The sequence below is a fragment of the Schistocerca gregaria genome, chromosome 9 (genome assembly GCF_023897955.1).
Source record: "Schistocerca gregaria isolate iqSchGreg1 chromosome 9, iqSchGreg1.2, whole genome shotgun sequence".
NCBI lineage: Eukaryota > Metazoa > Arthropoda > Insecta > Orthoptera > Acrididae > Schistocerca > Schistocerca gregaria.
In genome coordinates this window covers 163,626,860-163,646,028 of record NC_064928.1, presented here as the reverse complement: position 1 = coordinate 163,646,028, position 19,169 = coordinate 163,626,860, and the positions used below count along the sequence as shown (strand labels likewise).

At 41.7% G+C, this 19,169-nt stretch overlaps 1 protein-coding gene across 2 annotated transcripts in view; it reads left to right on the top strand.

Annotated features, from left to right (window-relative positions):
- LOC126291563 (zinc finger protein 501-like) overlaps window positions 1-19,169 on the top strand; it is a 405,002-nt gene that overhangs the window by 359,561 nt on the left and 26,272 nt on the right. The window contains exon 8 of one of the 2 annotated variants that reach the window (XM_049985080.1): window positions 1,614-6,345. The exons of the other annotated variant lie outside the window; for it this stretch is intronic. Within the exon in view, the coding sequence (XP_049841037.1) occupies window positions 1,614-2,532 (919 nt within the window). The 3' untranslated portion in view covers window positions 2,533-6,345. Of the gene's footprint in view, window positions 1-1,613; window positions 6,346-19,169 lie in introns of those variants that run through there. 2 annotated transcript variants of the gene reach the window in all.

Genomic DNA, 19,169 nt, shown 5'->3' with positions numbered 1-19,169 from the left:
TATTACATGTCTTCAATGCAATTTCATCTTTTAATAACTGACTTTAATTCTCTTTTGAACAACAGCTAAAATAGTGACATGGTATCATAGTGATTTACATGGCAGTTCTTCCATAGTTCACACCACATCTCTATGCAGGACCCAGCAACATGGAATAAACTGCCTCATAAAGCAGATAATGTGAAGTGTGAAGAGTGCTATCGTCATCCTGGCTTGCAGATATGCTGCATCCCTTCTACCCCAGAGTACATAAAAAGAAAGAAAGCGAACCTCAGAACAGCATACTATACTAAACTCATTATATAAATAAAACTTTTGAGGTGCTGATCATTATTCGTTTGTTTTGTATGTGTCGTACAACACATCACTTCATCCAGGTGATATAAGAATACTGCAGTTGTCGATTTTCTTATAAAAATGTTACCTGTGCTAAGTTTAAACCACGTCCTAGTTGGATCTTTCTTATCACATAGTGTCATGTAAGTAGTTTTTTTTCAGGCATCTGCAAGGTCTGCACAGGCTTTTGTTAGTGCAACATCAATTCCGTACTCCACCACTTTCTAAAATATTTTGTACATTGCTTCATGACAAAGGTAGCATCCCTTATAGTAATGTAAAGAAAATGGATCATTCGTTTTTGTAACCTTTGAGTAGTAATTCTCAGGATGGCTAATAAAATAAATGAAATACTCGTAATTCACAGTTGTGAATATGGACAACCATCATGTGTATAGCAGAATTACGACAGTGAAAATTCGTGCCAGGCTAGGACACAGATACGGATTTCCCGCTTATCACGAGCGGTCGCGTTACCGTTTGGCTACCGAAGCACAACTCAAGGCCAGACCAAACTTCTATATATCGTCAACCATTTGTACACTTTCGCCTCCCTCCAGCACAAATTTTCATTGTCATCGTGCCATTATACAGCTGATGGTTGTCCATAGTTCCAAATGTGGATGCATTTCACGTATTTCATAATGGCTGTAGTCGCTGCAGTGCTTGTTCCTTTGGACATTTATGCATGTCCAAAGGAACTCTACATTGTAATTCGGAATAGGACAGCCATTGCAATATTGTACTGGGTAAGAAGAGATTCTTATATGTCCGAAAATATCAGGGAACTACAAAAAGAGGAATATCTGAAGTTAAATGACTCCTAGACACATGGTAGCATGTCTTATGCTGTATAGGTATGAATGTAAAAGTTTGCAGCGTTATGTGATCCCCTATCAGGTAGATTTTTATGTCTGCTGTAGCATTGATTGTGGCTTTGTTTTTGGTGTTTCTTTTTGTAGTAACATTGCTTTAGTGGATGTACGTACATGTATCATCTTCTGTGGCTTCCCTTAGAAACATTCAAACTTTCTGGGGCTTAAAATAATGTCTCATATGAGCTCAAATCTTTCTGTTGCCTCTTGAAAAAAAACTAAAACTATTAATTCTAGTGTGCTCTTAATTTATAGCGTGATTTGCATGGTATATCATACGCTGTGCATTCATGGTGATCTCTTGACACTTTCAGTGTCCTAGCATATGTTAGTATAATGGTCATTTGCATGCTTGTACTGTTATGACAAAATATTCTGAGACATTTTTTATTTTTTCTCCAGTAATAACTTCACTGACATCAGGGACGACAATGGTTCTGGTGATAGACATGGTTTGCGTACTAAAGTTTGCTTGGCTTCTGGAACAGGCAACAGGATACAAAGCACCACCATGCAGGAAGCACCCTGTGTGAATAAAACTAGTGCAATGCTTCTGCTGTACAGGTACAGTTGTTATGTCTGCAAAAAGGTATTTGCACGTCTGCAGGATCTGAAGGATCACACTCACATGAGACGTGATTTTTTGCATTTCAGCAATGTGTGTCACAAAACACTCACTTCCAGTTCTCATGTGAAGATGTCCTTGCGTGTGCACTGTGGAGAACGCCCCTACAGCTGTGGCGTTTGCAACAAGTCATTTACACGGGATAGTAGCCTGAAGTTACATTCAAAGATCCACTCTGATGAACGCCCCTACCGCTGTGGCGTTTGTGACAAGTCATTCTCATTTCACAGTTACTTGATCCACCGCTCTATGCTACACACTGGTGAACGCCCCTACACCTGTGGCGTGTGCCACAAGAGCTTCAAGCTAAGTTGTCATCTGAAGCGACACTCACAGGTGCACACTGGTGAACGCCCTTACCGCTGTGGCGTGTGCAATAAGACATTCACCCAGAATAGTAGTCTGAAGATACATTCAAACCTCCACACAGGTGAACGCCCTTACCACTGTAGCGTATGCAACAAGTCATTTGCATTTAAGAGTAACTTAATGCAGCATTATCAGCTGCACTCTGGTGAACGCCCATACACCTGTGGCTTTTGCAACAAGAGTTTCAAGCTAAATGGTCATCTGAAGCGACACTCACAGCTGCACACTGGTGCACGCCCCTACCGCTGTGGTGTGTGCAACAAGACATTTAGGCTAAATTATCATCTGAAGCAACATTCGAAGGTCCACCCTGGTAAACGCCTCTAAAGCTGTGTAGTATGCAACAAGACATTCACACAAAATGGTAGTCCAAAGCAGTACTGAAGGCTAGACAGTGGTGAACAGCCCTAAACTTGTGATTTGGGTGGAAAGTCATTTAGGCACCAGGCTGAACAAATACAACATTCACGACTCTACATCGGTGAACAGCTGTAAATATTTAATGTCTATGAGTGTAAAAACATTTATGCAGAGGAGGAACGTCAGGGAGAACTTGTGGCTGCATTCTGGAACAGACTATAGAAATGCAGCATTTTGTGAAAAGAAATACAAACTTAACAGCAGCTTGACGAAACATCTACTTCTTCATGATAGGCAATCACTATATAGTTATGGTGTGTGAATAAAGGGAATTACAAGCAGTTGCAGACTTGAGAAGCACTCACCTCTTCACACAGGAAAGGTCTCAAACTATACCTGCAGGTGCATACTAGTGAATACTAGTGTTACTATAACTAGTCTCATATGAGGTTCAAGAGCAGCAACTCTCATGCATGTCTCGATTGTTATGACTATGTTGTAAAAGTTACGTCTGACTGCAGAGCTGCCTTAGGAGTCAGCCTTAGACGTGCTTAGTATCAGAACAGCAACACCAGTGTAATCATAATAATTATAGGACTCACATCTATTAAATGTGTCGTGAGTATTGTTACAGTGCTACAATAATTTGCTGGAACGATAAAAAGCTTATAATAATGCCAACTTCAACTGTAATCAACATATAACTCAAATGTAAGTAATTTCCTTCGAGCAGAATGATGTCAGGTGGCATGATTATGTAGAGTTCTACCATTTCTATCCAGCTGTCCAACGTTATGGCATGGATACTGTCTACCAAGAAAAGAATGCCAACGTGCCTTTGTATGTTACAGAAATTCTACAATTGCATTATTGTGGTTATTACGAGACACAAAAATATAGCAAAGTGATATGTAGTGAAATGTGAGATTCTTGAAGTTTGAGTGTGCTGAGTTCCATCAGCCTTGCTATTAATGTACATAATGAATTCAAAACACTCTGCTACTGTGGAGTTTACTGTTCGAGTGCCATGTTAGTATTTAAGTATTATCGTTATGATATTATCAATAGTTGTTTAAGCATACTCCGTCACTGTTGTGGGTTTATCTATTTTATTAGTGTATCTTGTAAGTATGCACCAGGTGCAATAGAATCATGGTGTGTCTGCCTTACACATTTTTAATTAAATGCCTAACAGTTATTAGATAAAATATTGGTTTCCATAGTTATTACCATTCTATAATTTAGTCTGAAGTGGTCACCTATGATTAAATGTATCACGCTACAAAAAGGGAAACTAGTAATTGCGAAGTACACAACATAAAAAAATCAGATTGTTACTTACTTTGGACTGTAGAGCTTGAGGCATTATATCTGTCTTTATCATTCAATCTTGTGCGAAATATCAACTAAATTTATGATGGTATTTTTCTGACCATCGTTTGCCAGTCAAGTGCTTTTGCTAGGCATTCACAAGACCTACTTACGAAATCTTAGTGCAATATCTGTTCCATGGTGCATCGATCTGTTAAAATTTTTATCCACTACTCCATGACAGAGATGGCGTCATTTATGGTAGTTTAAGAAAGTTTTCTTATTTGGATCCGTGACTTCTAATAACTAGGGCATTCATGAAAACAAGTGTTTTAACATGTCCCTGCACATCAATGAGCTTCAACAATAACAAATCTGAATATAAATTCATATTTTATTTTATTCATGTTGGAGCTTGTGAACTCCATGACTATTAATGATAGTTACTGAATAACTCAACCAGCCACATATACACTCCTGGAAATTGAAATAAGAACACCGTGAATTCATTGTCCCAGGAAGGGGAAACTTTATTGACACATTCCTGGGGTCAGATACATCACATGATCACACTGACAGAACCACAGGCACATAGACACAGGCAACAGAGCATGCACAATGTCGGCACTAGTACAGTGTATATCCACCTTTCGCAGCAATGCAGGCTGCTATTCTCCCATGGAGACGATCATAGAGATGCTGGGTGTAGTCCTGTGGAATGGCTTGCCATGCCATTTCCACCTGGCGCCTCAGTTGGACCAGCGTTCGTGCTGGACATGCAGACCGCGTGAGACGACGCTTCATCCAGTCCCAAACATGCTCAGTGGGGGACAGGTCCGGAGATCTTGCTGGCCAGGGTAGTTGACTTACACCTTCTAGAGCATGTTGGGTGGCACGGGATACATGCGGACGTGCATTGTCCTGTTGGAACAGCAAGTTCCCTTGCCGGTCTAGGAATGGTAGAACGATGGGTTCGATGACGGTTTGGATGTACCGTGTACTATTCAGTGTCCCCTCGACGATCACCAGAGGTGTACGGCCAGTGTAGGAGATCGCTCCCCACACCATGATGCTGGGTGTTAGCCATGTGTGCCTCGGTCGTATGCAGTCCTGATTGTGGTGCTCACCTGCACGGCGCCAAACACGCATATGACCATCATTGGCACCAAGGCAGAAGCGACTCTCATCGCTGAAGACGACACGACTCCATTCGTCCCTACATTCATGCCTGTCGCGACACCACTGGAGGCGGTCTGCACGATGAAGGGGCGTGAGCGGAAGACGGCCTAAGGGTGTGTGGGACTGTAGCCCAGCTTCATGGAGACGGTTGCGAATGGTCCTCGCCGATACCCCAGGAGCAACAGTGTCCCTAATTTGCTGGGAAGTGGCGGTGTGGTCGCCTACGGCACTGCGTAGGATCCTACGGTCTTGGCGTGCATCCGTGTGTCGCTGCAGTCCGGTCCCAGGTCGACGGGCACGTGCACCTTCCGCCGACCACTGGCGACAACATCGATGTACTGTGGAGAACTCACGCCCCACGTGTTGAGCAATTCGGCGGTACGTCCACCCGGCCTCCCGCATGCCCACTATACGCCCTCACTCAAAGTCCGTCAACTGCACATACGGTTCACGTCCACGCTGTCGCGGCATGCTACATTTGTTAAAGACTGCGATGGAGCTCTGTATGCCATGGCAAACTGGTTGACACTGACGGCGGCGGTGCACAAATGCTGCGCAGCTAGCGCCATTCGACGGCCAACACCGCGGTTCCTGGTGTGTCCGCTGTGCCGTGCGTGTGATCATTGCTTGTACAGCCCTCTCGCAGTGTCCGGAGCAAGTATGGTGGGTCTGACACACCGGTGTCAATGTGTTCTTTTTTCCTTTTCCAGGAGTGTACTTCTAAATAGGTTTTATTTTAGTGCCACAACTGGTTTCATGGTAATATTTTCAGTATGTACTGATTAACAGCCTGTCATCTGCTCCTTCACTGCACAAGAATATTTAATATTTAGTGCCACTTTATGAATTGTTTCATTAGTAAAAATACTCGAAAGTGCTTGCGTTTATTTAGTTATAATGTGAAATATTTATAATCACTTAGATAAGTTTCAGTATATGGCGTTTTTTATTGTTGTGGTCCATTTGGTTTTTCATGTCGATGTATATATGTGTTGAATTGCAAACAACACATATATTGTAATTAAATCACTGTAGCATATTACGTAATATTCTTAATGTCAGTGTTGAATGTCACACCCTGGAAATATCTGAAGCCATCTGAAGATGGGTGTGATACCCTGAAAATGGTTCTGTCTCTAAAATAAAACATTTTAGGAATATATCTAGCTGTTTGTGGAATTAACTAACTGTAAATTCATGTAATTCGTATGTCATGCAATAGATTACTGTTGTCTGTAATAGTGTTTTCCTGGAATTTCACTTTAAAATAACATCACTATGGATGTACTCGTATAATTCTTTAGTGTTGTAACACTGTGCTACTCATTTATAGCATGGAATGCAGACAATGCCTCATGCAGTGTATATTTGAAGAGCTTCTGAGGTATTTTGTGATCCATGTGTAAGAACATATAAGTATTCGTTCCCATAACTGAACTGTGTAGCAGTATGTTGTCACACCATTTTTTCACTTTTCTAATGTACTGTCCTCGTTATAGTTGTAGTTATGCCACTGGTGATTTGGTTACCAAAGTTCATGTGACTGAGGAACAAGAAACATGCTTCTAATACATAAGTCCATCATCTGCAAAAACAGAAAGGACTGCACAATTGCACACACACACACACACACACACACACACACACACACACACACACACACACACACACACGGACAGTCGAGCATTTATGATTTCTTGTGGTAAGTGCCAAAAGAAAATTGCAAAGTGTGGCAATCAGAAGGAGCACATTCAGTGCACAAAACTGAACGCCTATGTAGCTGTGACATCTCCAAACATAACTAGGTGGCTGAATTATGTGGAGTCTTTACCAACTTATATGCAGATGGGAAATTAGATGGAAGGGATAGGGCTTGTCAAAACCCTATATGTAATTAAAACATGATCATGATAGAAGTTACTGTAAACTCTATGGATCTATAGCACCACTGAAATATCAGATCTTTGAATTTTGAGAGTAAGTCACTACACTGTGCTGTACACTGTTCTATCTTGTACCCATGGCTAGCTCAGCCTTAAATCTCACTCATCAGTACTTGATAATTGTGAATGAATGAAACCCAATCTTTTAGTGAAACGGTATTTTTCTTCTCATGCATTACCTAACATTACATTACATTACTTTTGTGTTGAGAGGCAATCAGCTTTGCTTCAGGTAGCCATGGAGGCATATTCAAACTTTATTGTCATTGCAGCACTTCTGACCACTCTGTTTGCAAACAGTAGTTGGTATGGCTATTAACACTGCTGATAATAATATAACTCAGCATCGCAGATATATATATGCATAGGCTGCCACGACCAGAGTGAGTTAATATGAACGTTTTCAGGTTATAATACGATGTGATATTGTCAAATAACTGTCACTAAATGATGCTGAAGTTTCTAACATATTTTCAGTGGTCACCCTCTGTGTCTATTGACTCACAGAACCACCAGTGCCACCTTGCCTAAAAACTTAGTTTTATTGAGCAATAGTTATTTTCCGCTAAGACATGACACCATGCCCATGAAGCTTTCATGTTAACATTTGCAAATGTTTCTCACCTTCTTATCACAATCTCATTGTAGACAGCAGCAAGTGGACTGCAGGACACACTCCCTTTCAAGCAGCTTTTCAGTATGTTGCCTCCCTGAACTTGAATGAATGTAGGACTAACACCAATACATTACCTGTGACGTTTTTTTGTATGGATTGTTACAGCAAAGAAAACATAAAAATACAAGGAATTCAGTTTTATGCTGCATCACACACACATGTAGCATTAGCAATAACTTAGCATAGTTTTGGCAACATGGGTAAGATGTGGCATAATGTGGAATTACTAAAAAACCATGTGCACCCTTGGTGTTTACAGAACTGAATATTGAAGAACTGCTATCCAGAACAGCATGCAAACTTCCATCTGTAAACATGTCATGGCTTTGACGTTTGAACTGTGGGACTTAGCAGATCGATGTTGGCAGTCCATTCCTGTTAACTGTAACCAAAGGAACGAGTATTTTACAGCTGCGAGGACCACTCAGTCTGGGTGGAAGTATTGAGGAATTGTCGCTGCTGCATAGAATGGTTATGACAGCTTTCTGAAGGAATGAATATGTTTAAGGCGCCAAAATGTAGCTAACTGTCGGATTTGACTAGTGATGCAGTTTTAATTGGGAACACAGTTCTTGGAACACATTTTGAATTGCTCTTATTTACAGCGTTATTTGTTGTAATTTTTCGTTGGTTATTTTTAATCTTTGCCACGTGTATGAAAAAATTTGGCCTGTTGTTCCGTTTCGGAGTGAGTTACAGTACGTAGTTGGTTAATCAATGTTTCATTCTTTAGAATATCTTTTTTTTTTAATTCATACTATGTATTGTGGCTTCACTATAGCTGTAAAACTTATCTAACTGCAACTTCCAGTAGCAACAACACAACCCATCAGTATCCAATTTAAAGTTCGTTGCTCTGTAGAAAATGATTTATTTTATAAAAATCCTATAATTCAGTCAGTAAGGTATATTAATTTAATTATGACCTATAATAACAGTTAGTGCACAAAACACACGTTTTGGCAACCACTGAACTAAAAGCATGCAAATCTCTTAATGATAATTCGGTACATCATATATAACATTTTATTTAAAACGCCTATTATACTGTTTGCTGCACTGTGTATGTCATTTCAGTGGAAATTTCTAAAATAATAATCACAATATCAATCACTTGTAAACGTTTAAACCACAGTTTCTTGCAACTCTGAAAACGGCCCACTTAAAAAAAGTACTTTGATATTACCATCTGCTCCTAGTACTTCACATATTTGCTTACAATAGTGAGCTTGTAGACACATTTTACTTCTCCACGTCCTGTTCAATACTTCATCTATATATATGCAAGTTTGCATATGTGGAATGCCACACTCATGACAACAATGTGTTTCCATTTCTCTTAGCAGACTGCTTTGTTACTGCTACACATAGTGTGACCTATCAATATATTACAAAACTCGTCTCTCTCGCAAATTGTTACATAAATTACAAACCCTTAAACTTTTCAAGTGGATGTACAGTTTTATGCATACAAAAATATTTTACTCAAAAGTAGAAAGTTATTAAATGGGCAAGCACACACCATTAAAAAATGAAAAATTAGTTCCATACACAGCATTTGCAGGAAGTATATAGATATAAACCTACAGTTTGATGTGCACCATTGCAATTCTATATTGCTTGTTAATAGAAAAGGAAAATTAAGAAAAATTAATGTACATCAAATTATGGAACTATCTTCTCACTGCTTGTTATAGCGATAGGGCACAGATAGAATTGGTTCATTTAATGTTATTGATTTCTGTAACAGCCAAAAGGTAGGCATCATAATAAATTCAGTAATTATCTCATCATATCCAAGAACCAAGTGAATGATGAAAAATCGATTTATTACAGGGGAATCCTAAACTACAAAACATTTGTTAGTGTCTAGTGTGGAATACGTTATCTGCTTAAAAGGTATGACTCATCAGTTGTTATTTTAATGCTCACTTTATATATTAGAGGAAGGAAGATATGATTTAAGACATAAAGGAACTGCAGACATTGTCTGCAACTGGTCATTGATTTAAATCAGTGGGGAATATTGAAAACTGTGCCACATGGATATTTGAATCCAAGTTTCCTGCTTACTAGGCAGATGGACTGACCAGTAAGCCATTGAGACACAGTGGTCATTACAACTGCGTGGACTACATAACACATCTCTTGTCAGACCTAAATTCTCAACTTATCCACACAATACTAACCATAATATTTCGGTTCTGGTGTGCATCTTCATTGAAGAGATCAGTGGCTATCTTCACCTTAATTATATGTGTATTGTGTCTGGTCTTTTTGATATGTCTAAAAGAACAGACACCACATATATGGCTGCGCGGCCTAATAGTTTAAGTTAGATTAAGTAGTGTGTAAGCCTAGAGACTGATGACCATAGCAGTTTGGTCCCATAGGAACTTACCACAAATTTGCAAACACTACATATATATTATGACTTAATTTCTCATTGATGACAAGAGAATTAAGACAGGCTTTAAATATCACTCATCTGTAGAATAAATGGACATAGAAAATTGCTGTTTCGCCAAACTCGTAATGAATCAGCTTACTAACAAGTTCCCATGCTTGAGTGATGATATTATGCTCTCAGCGTAAAAAATTTTTACCTTTTGTAAAATTAAACTAAAAACAGCAAACGATATAAATGATAAACAATTTCATTTGTGAGTTCCTGGCAGATTAAAACTGCGTGCTTGACTGAGACTCCAACTCGATACCTTTGTCTTCCATGGGTCCCGAGTTCGAGTCTCGGCCTGGCACATGGATTTATTTTTACAGGAAGTTTCATATCAGTGCACGCTCTGCTGAAGAGTGAAAATCACATTCTGGGTATTTTGTTTGTGTTTGTGAAATAACTCCCAAGGAAAATCATGGCATTAAATTCCTGTACTTCACGTATCAGTGCCTTATGATCCTTGTGTTTTTACTATGAGGTCTATATGTACACTTACAGAAAGAACAGGACAAGTAAAATAAATAACATTAATGTTACCGAAGCCCGCATCTCGTGGTCGTGCGGTAGCGTCCTCGCTTCCCACGCCCGGGTTCCCGGGTTCGATTCCCGGTGGGGTCAGGGATTTTCTCTGCCTCGTGTTGGCTGGGTGTTGTGTGATGTCCTTAGGTAAGTTAGGTTTAAGTAGTTCTAAGTTCTAGGGGACTGATGACAATAGATGTTAAGTCCCATAGTGCTCAGAGCCATTTTTGAATGTTACCGAAGAATGTAATGTGCACCATTTCACGAAGGAACATCATTCAACCCTGATGGTGTCATAGTTAGGGGGGGGGGGGGGGGGGGAAGGAAAGCACAGGAATGACATAGGAGTCGCTGGTGCAGCAGCGGGCAATGCCCTCCGCTGGCCAATTCTCGGGGACTATGGACAGCATCACTGATGACGACGACGTGACAGCGACCGAACGCCCAAGCAGTCAAACCGAATGCCGACGCCCAACTCTGATGCCCTTAAATAGTGCAGACCACTGCTGAATCCGCCGGTTACGCGGCGGCGTGTTTATTAGAAGGTTCTCGCTGAATTGGCTAACGCAACCGCGCCACACGCGGCCCGCGCCCGCGTAATTCAGCTAATGCTGCCTTCTGATGGCTGCCACGCACGTACACACATACCGAAGCTCGTTGCAAAACTGTGTCACCTGCATAATGCGCTGGCCGGCCTTCGTCCGCCGTTTGCCGTGAGGCTGGCGCTTCGCGCACTGAAACACACTAAATCACAATTTCGCACTATATTTCCTAAAAATAACCCCTTGTCCTCTACAATTCATCCCTCGTACGAAAATAATTCGTCCCCAAATTCAACCAAAAAGTCAAAACAACTACAGTTCACTTCAAAAACACAGCAAAATGCGATTGAATCACTATTTACACTGGATTCATTCACTTCCATCCTCAGTCTAATATTTGTCGATAAACATTACTCAGTGTTCTGCTGCAGTGCCTCACAACTGTTCAGTGATTTTGTCTGGACCCTTCGGTTAAAGCTTGGAAGGGGCGGGATGTGGGTTACCTTCCTCTTGAGCCTATCGTGCACTAATCTACGACAAAGATAAAAATACAGGTGGCAGTGGTTGTTGACCCAATAACTAGTAAGCGTTGCTTATGCTCATTACAGTACTCATGCACTCATTGAAAAGATGTTCCATAGTTATATGTCCATCCTGAGCTGCTAGAATCTGGTCCAAAGAGGCGAAAAAAGTCGGGTCGAATATGCTGTTCAAAAGAGTGAGTTTTTCTTTCGTGACGAATTGCACTGATTGGTCGGTAAAGTTGGCCCTGAAATGTCACACTGTGTGCCGTTAATTAACAGTCCCTGCCTCTGCATTTCTATTCTTTGCGTACTCCCTTGCTTACCCCGCTCGTAACAAACGCAAATAAAGACTGTGTTTTCCATTACTGAAAATACCCAATGTGGGCCCACTTGCTACAAGAACTGCACCGTGCCTTCTATAATTTCCTTAGGGCACTCCGCGACTGGTTCTTGAGAGCAGAATGGAGAATACTCACAAAATTGGGGTCAGTGTGTAACAATTTCCCGGGGCAGATGGTAACTGGACCTGTTCGACAACACAGCAAGTCTTGGCAGTGAGGAACGCATGAGCTTGTCTATTACGTGCCGCTAATAGTATTTCCTGTACGATTAATTGTACGAATTTCTGCAAAATTTCTCACTTCACTGGATGCTTATGCAAGGCGTAACATTCAAATTTACAATTCTTACATGTTAATTGTATTATGATATGAATTCTCAGCAATGTACCCGTCCGCGTACTGGTAACAGTGGCCATTTTGTAGTACAGAGATAAATGTTCGCCTGTTAATGTCGTCAGTAGCTCCAGGGATGCGGGCAGTTCCGATTGAACTTTCCGTAATCCTTGCCGAAGTTGTTCCAAAGGTAACAGTGCAGGGGTTAGGTGCCCGCGCATTGCGTGCAACAAAGCCTCCTGTAGTTCCGTGGCTTTTATGCGTGCTTCTGTCAAACTATCAGCAAGAAAACGGAGCAGCTTAGCGAGTATCAGCTTTGAATCGATGTTATCCAGCCGGTACTTGATTATACCCAAGTCGTGACTGGTTGTGTCGGCTATGGCCTTAATGTGGGACATCAAGGTCGCAGCCAAAGCTCTCAATTGGCGCGGATTGTTAAGTACATCTTTCTCCAAACTCTCTAATTGGGTTGTGTGAAGATCAGCATTCCCTGGATGATATTCACATTATCCTGTACCTGCCGTAGCGTTTCGTTAATGCTTTTAATATCTTCCGCGTCAGCGGTCCCAAAAACAGTTTTTAGGATACGACTACCTGCGTCGAACTACCCTCTTTTCCCACGGAAGTGCGGGATTAACCCCGCAGTTGGCCGCAACTGAACTTGTAAGCGTGGAAAAGCTTATCGTAGTAGCTGATATTCCCCCTGATTAGCCACCAAGGAATGAAGTTTATTAAACGTATCCTCTAATTTATTGATTTCGTCTTCAACCGCCCAAATATTAGAAACCACCCTTAAGGTCCATTGATATCCGGACATAATTACGTCCGCTTGTCGCGAGAACAAAACACCACTTGATATAGGACGTACCTTCAAGGCTTCAGCTAAGTTGCAACAGAAAAACAGAATAACTATGCTGAGAGGTAGAGCACACCTTCCCTCTTCCCTCTTCAGCGCAACCCACGATGTTGGAACTGCTGGGCTCACCAAAACGTCACGCCTTCTGAGAAACAAAAGAAAAACAACTCACATTAGCTCTTCCTTTTTGCACGTGGCCTAAGATCATAGTAGCATATGTGATCGCTACCACAATTAGCTTGGTTCTCTTGTTTTTCTACTCCTTTCTTATTCTTTTTCTTAGATTCATCTTTCTCTCCACTAGAAGTTACTGCAGACAATCAAGGAAGTTCCTCAAAATTCCCCTTGAAAGGCCTAATTCGGCTCACATGCACAATAGTTGGGCGAGCTGGAAGCTGTAATTTTACATTCACCGGCGATGTCATCTCGATCACCTGGAAAGGACCTTGATAGCGGGATACAAGGTTCTTCGTTTTTCCTTTTGGCACATACGGATTAGTCATCATCACCCATTGTCCTACATGATATTTCGGTAAAGCCGCCTTTCTATTGTGAATTTTGTCGTGTCTCTCTAACGCTTTAGTGTTCATTTTTTTCACCTGCCGCCAGATTGTTTTCAACTTTGTGGATAAATCCTTAACAGCCAAAATATCGGTTCCTGGTGGGGTCTTGAGCAGTTCAAACGGAGATGGCATCTTCCGACCGAACGGTACTTCCTACGGAGACAATACTGTACTTTCATGCACTTTTGAGTTATACGCCGCGGTTACAAACGCCAATAGGTTATCCCAATTGGTGTGTTGCGAATTTACGTATAAACTTAACATCTTAGCTATTGTACTATGAACTCTCTCGGTCGTGAAGTGCCTACCAACACTGAGCTAAATTATCTAGAGTTTCAGTGATATTGGGCATTGGGTATGCATTAGATACAATTTTTTGATCATAAACGTTACTCACAACAAAAACGATATGCCTTGCCCCAATCAGGGGATTTTTTACCCACTATTACGACAGGAGCGGACCAGGGACTACTACTGGTTTTTATTATCCCATCCCTAAGCTGTTGATTAATAAATTCTTTCGTGACAGGCTGTAAACTTTTTGGAACACGATATGGACGTTTATACACCGGTGCTTCATTCCCAGTGGGAATGTAATGCTGAACTAACTGTGTGGCAGGCAGTGGACCATGAGAATTAAATAACTCTTTATATGCCGTCAAATGGTTCTCCATGATTTCTCTGTCTTGTCCTTCTAAATGTGCTACTTTACCTCTCGGTGCGGACCAGCTGACGGATTCTCCTGGCATTGTGTAATCTGCTGCGAAATCCTTATCCAGTTCATCTTCCCCTATTATCTCCAAATACGCTATTACGGTACCCCGTGCTAACTGTACCTCTTCAAGGTCAAAATTACCAATACTGACAGGCACAACCTTTTTTCCGTCTATCTCCAGCACGTAGGACATGCTACGGTGCATAAAACACTTCATTTTATCCAGTGGCTCATTCTCAGACAAAGGTTCAACGACACACAACGAACTTACCAGCATGCTAACTTCGGCATACATTTTCCGGTAGCTCAGCCCCACCGCTCGTGTCGTGGTGGAGACGTGCTGATACAGGCAGTCCGGGGAACGCGACGCTGGGCTCGGTCAGTGGCTGCGCAGGCGGTAGGAGGTTAGCGGCATGAGGCCCAGCCCAGCGCGCCTCCTGCTGACCGAGGCCAGCATCGCGTTTCTCGGTCTGCGTGCATCAGCACGACTCCACCACGACACGAGTGGTGGGACTGAATTACCAGAAACTGTATGGGGAGAGCCAACAATGAAGAGGAAGATTGCCAAAACAACCACCTTCTTCTACCCAGCCACGCCCTACAACCCCGACCACATCACCCACTCCGGTCATCCTATTACAATATCTATGGTAGCACTTGATATGATCTGTAGAGCCAAGATGATTATGCAAGTGTCGCCCTATTTCACCATTTCTCCAATTTGTTTTTATTGTCAGTGCAGGGACACTTTGAGTTGCGTTACCTTTTAATATAGAACCTTCATAACAGCTGCATGGAAAAGAGAGTGGTCGTCGTTATTTACTCCAAGAATTATTAGAATTACTGTGACACTATTTGCCTGAACTTATTTACGTTACTTTTACTATTATTAAGCATTCGCAATTCATCTTGTACTTCATTCCTATCACCGTAGCGATACATCCATTGTAATCATCAACAATACCAGAGTGGTATTCCACTTCTGATATACTCCTACACTTCATAGTAGTCATGAAACATGTAGGGCTTACACGGTCCAATCTCATTAATGTGACCACCGCATATGTCAGTGTCAACATACAATAAACACTCACAGATGTCAGATGGTAGCATTAATACTGGACGGTATATAAAGAGTGTTGGGGTGGAGATGCAGAACACAGTGCAGCTGTTGTTGTAATGTGGAAACGGAGCAATTTATCTGATGTCCAAAAGAATGTGATCATTGGTTTTGGAGCTCAGGCGAAAACATTTCTGAAATGGCCAAGTTTGTGAACTGTGCACATGCTGCCTTGGGTAAAGCATTCTGTGCATGCCAAAATGGCGCTATCCAAAACCACCGCTGAAGCAGCTGTTGTGGACCACAGGCCATAGATGACATGGGTAAATGACAACTGTGGAATGTATACATATGAATACATGTACAACTGTTGAGCAACTGACCATCCAGATGAGACTGTTGGCTACCAACACTGAGTGCTCAACGACCTTTCAGCGAACATTACTGCCTATCGGCCCCCACACCAGGTACCTGGTTCATGCTCCCATGCTGACTGCTATTCATTGTCTGAAATTTGAACGCCAGTAGCGAAACTGGACGTCTATTGCGTGACAACTGGTGGCGTTTTAAGATGAATCACATTTCATGGTGAATTGGACAGATGGTCATTGACACCTACAGTATGAAAGGCCTGAAAGCAAACACCCTGCAACAAACATTGGACAGATTCAGTCTTGAGAAGGATACGTTATCATCTGGGAATTGTTTTTGTAGTGATCCCTCCGTGATCTCACCATTCTGGTAGACACACTGGGACAACACATGTATGCATCTTTCCTTGAGGAACATGTCTACCTCTACATGCAGTATGTTTTTCCTCTTCATGTTGTGTCTACCACCAGGGCACTGCAATATGTCACAAAGCTCACAGTGTATGTGTGTGGCTCGAACAGCAGCAGGATGAGTTTACCATATTCTCCTGACCATCAAACTCCGTGGATTTAAAGCCAATCGAGACTGCATGGGAGCACCTCGATCGGATTGTATGTGCCATGGATCCTCAACTGAGAAGCCTAGGATAGCTGACCGTTGTACTGGAGTTGGCATATCTCCATGTTCCAGTCGATACATTCTAGAACCTCAATGACTCTTTTCCTGTTCATATCGTGGCAGTCTGTGTTGTAGAAGGTGGTTATTCAGGCTTTTGACAGGTGTTCATATAAATGTGACTTGCAGTGTATTTTGAGGTAATCTAGCTTAATCAATCTTGCTGAGATGTGGTGTACTGTGTACTGTTGCTGCTGCCAAATGAGACATACATGAAGTTGTTGCCCCACCTGAATAATTTTTCATTTACAAATTACGAAGTATAGGGTGCATTGCTTATACCTAGTTGTCCACAGGACCATACTCAGTTGTCATGAGCTGCTATATGCTAATATAGAATAGAGGTGGTTTGCCAAAACTCATGTCAGAGGGAGTCAAGAAACCAAAGAAAACGTGCTCAGCAATCCAGAGACTCTAACTGTTTGTGTAAATACAGCACTATGGAGATGGTTGTGGCGGCCTGTAAACTTGGTCAGTGAAAAATTATATTCTGCACCTCGTTCGGTTGATGTCACAAATCCTAGTTTTGGAATTCATACATTATTTGAATTGGTGCTTCTAAGTTCCAGGCGTTTTGTCTCAGATTTCACCTCTGCCAGGTAAATATTAATAAATTTGAACAATTTATTCACATTGTGATATTTATTTCGTAAACGCAGTGCACAATATTTATTTAGGAAAGAGAGTTACAATATGAGTCCAGAATAGCAACAGCCATTAACCATGTTTCTCTGCAGCTGCCATCCCACATTTAGAAGGAATTCACAAAAATACAAGTGTTATAGATTTACACGCCGTTTTTCAATGTTACTTCCCTCTGAACTGCCTTCTGGCTCCTCTCAGAAATCTATATATGAATATGTTTGTACTCACTAGTTTAAGGTGTGTGAGATCACAAAAACGAAGTGTAAACCACCTGTGCATCCAATCTCCCAGTCCATTGTCTACCAATCCAATGAATTGGCCAAAACTATTGAACACTGTCAGCATATCAACTGAAAGACACCATCTGATGGAGAGTACAAGGTAGAGGAACAGACAATGTGAAAAATTTAAATAAGAGTGTAAAAGAGAAAGCACCACAATTGTGTGTATGTGTGTGCGTGAGTGTGTATGTGTGTGTGGATGGGTGGGGGGGATATAGACACATCAGTAATAAGATATGATATTTTAATAGTTCACAGGTTCAGCAGCAACGTGGAATTTGGAGTGTCAGATTCTCCTGACTGTGTGTGTGTGTGTGTGGGGGGGGGGGGGGAGTTGACACTGACTTTATGTGTCCTGGGTGCCATGCAGGCATCTGCTCAGGCTTGCCAGATGCCTGGAGCCATCTAAAGTATACTCGAAGTCAGCCACAAGCTTGCAGGGTGTTGAGCTGACATTGGCCTCATGTTGATGATGTCACACACGTACAGACCATGTTATGCTGAAGCACTATGCTGCCACCCCTGTATCCACACCCACTGCTGAGTTCCTGTGCATCAATATCGGCCTCAGGTATGGAAGTGGCATCAGCTGTGGGAAAGATTTCATCACCAGCAACAGATGAGCATACAGAACTGCCAACAGCGAAATCATGTCACTATGCTAAAATATTGGTCACATGTTATTGTTGTGGTTTTCAGTCCAGAGACTGGTTTGATGCAGCTATCCATTCTACTCTATCCTGTGCAAGCTCCTTCATCTCCCAGTACATATTGCAACCTTCATCCTTCTGAATCTGCTTAGTGTATTCATCTCTTGGTCTCCCTCTACGATTTTTACCCTACACGCTGCCCTCCAATACTAAATTTGTGATCCCTTGATGCCTCAGGACATGTCCTACCAACTGATCCCTTCTTCTAGTCAAGTTGTGCCACAAACTTCTCTTCTCCCCAATCCTATGCAATACCTCCTCATTAGCTACATGATCTACCCACCTAATATTCAACATTCTTCTGTAGCACCACATTTCGAAAGCTCCTATTCTCTTCTTGTCCAGACTATTTATTGTCCATATTCCACTTCCATTCACGGCTACACTCCATACAAATACTTTCAGAAACGACTTCCTGACGCTCGATGTTAACAAATTTCTCTTCTTCAGAAACGCTTTACTTGCCATTGCCAGTCTACATTTTATATCCTCTCTACTTCGACCATCATCAGTTATTTTGCTCCCCAAATAGCAAAACTCCTTTACTACTTTAAGTGTCTCATTTTCTAATCTAATTCCCTCAGTATCGTCTGACTTAATTCGACTACATTCCATTATCCTCGTTTTGCTTTTGTTGATTTTCATCTTATATCCTTCTTTCAAGACACTTTCCATTCCGTTCAACTGCTCTTCCAAGTCCTTTGCTGTCTCTGACAGAATTAGAGCATTCTGGAATAAAACGGGTCTGGGTTGCGTTGCTTCATGCTGTGGCACAACGCTATACTTCCACAGCCATCTGTGTGACGAGAAGCGGGCTCCTCTCACAACACACAAGATCCAGCACTCGTTTTTGGACTTCTTAGTTCAGTTGGTACCATAATGGTCTCCACACCAATTGTTGGTC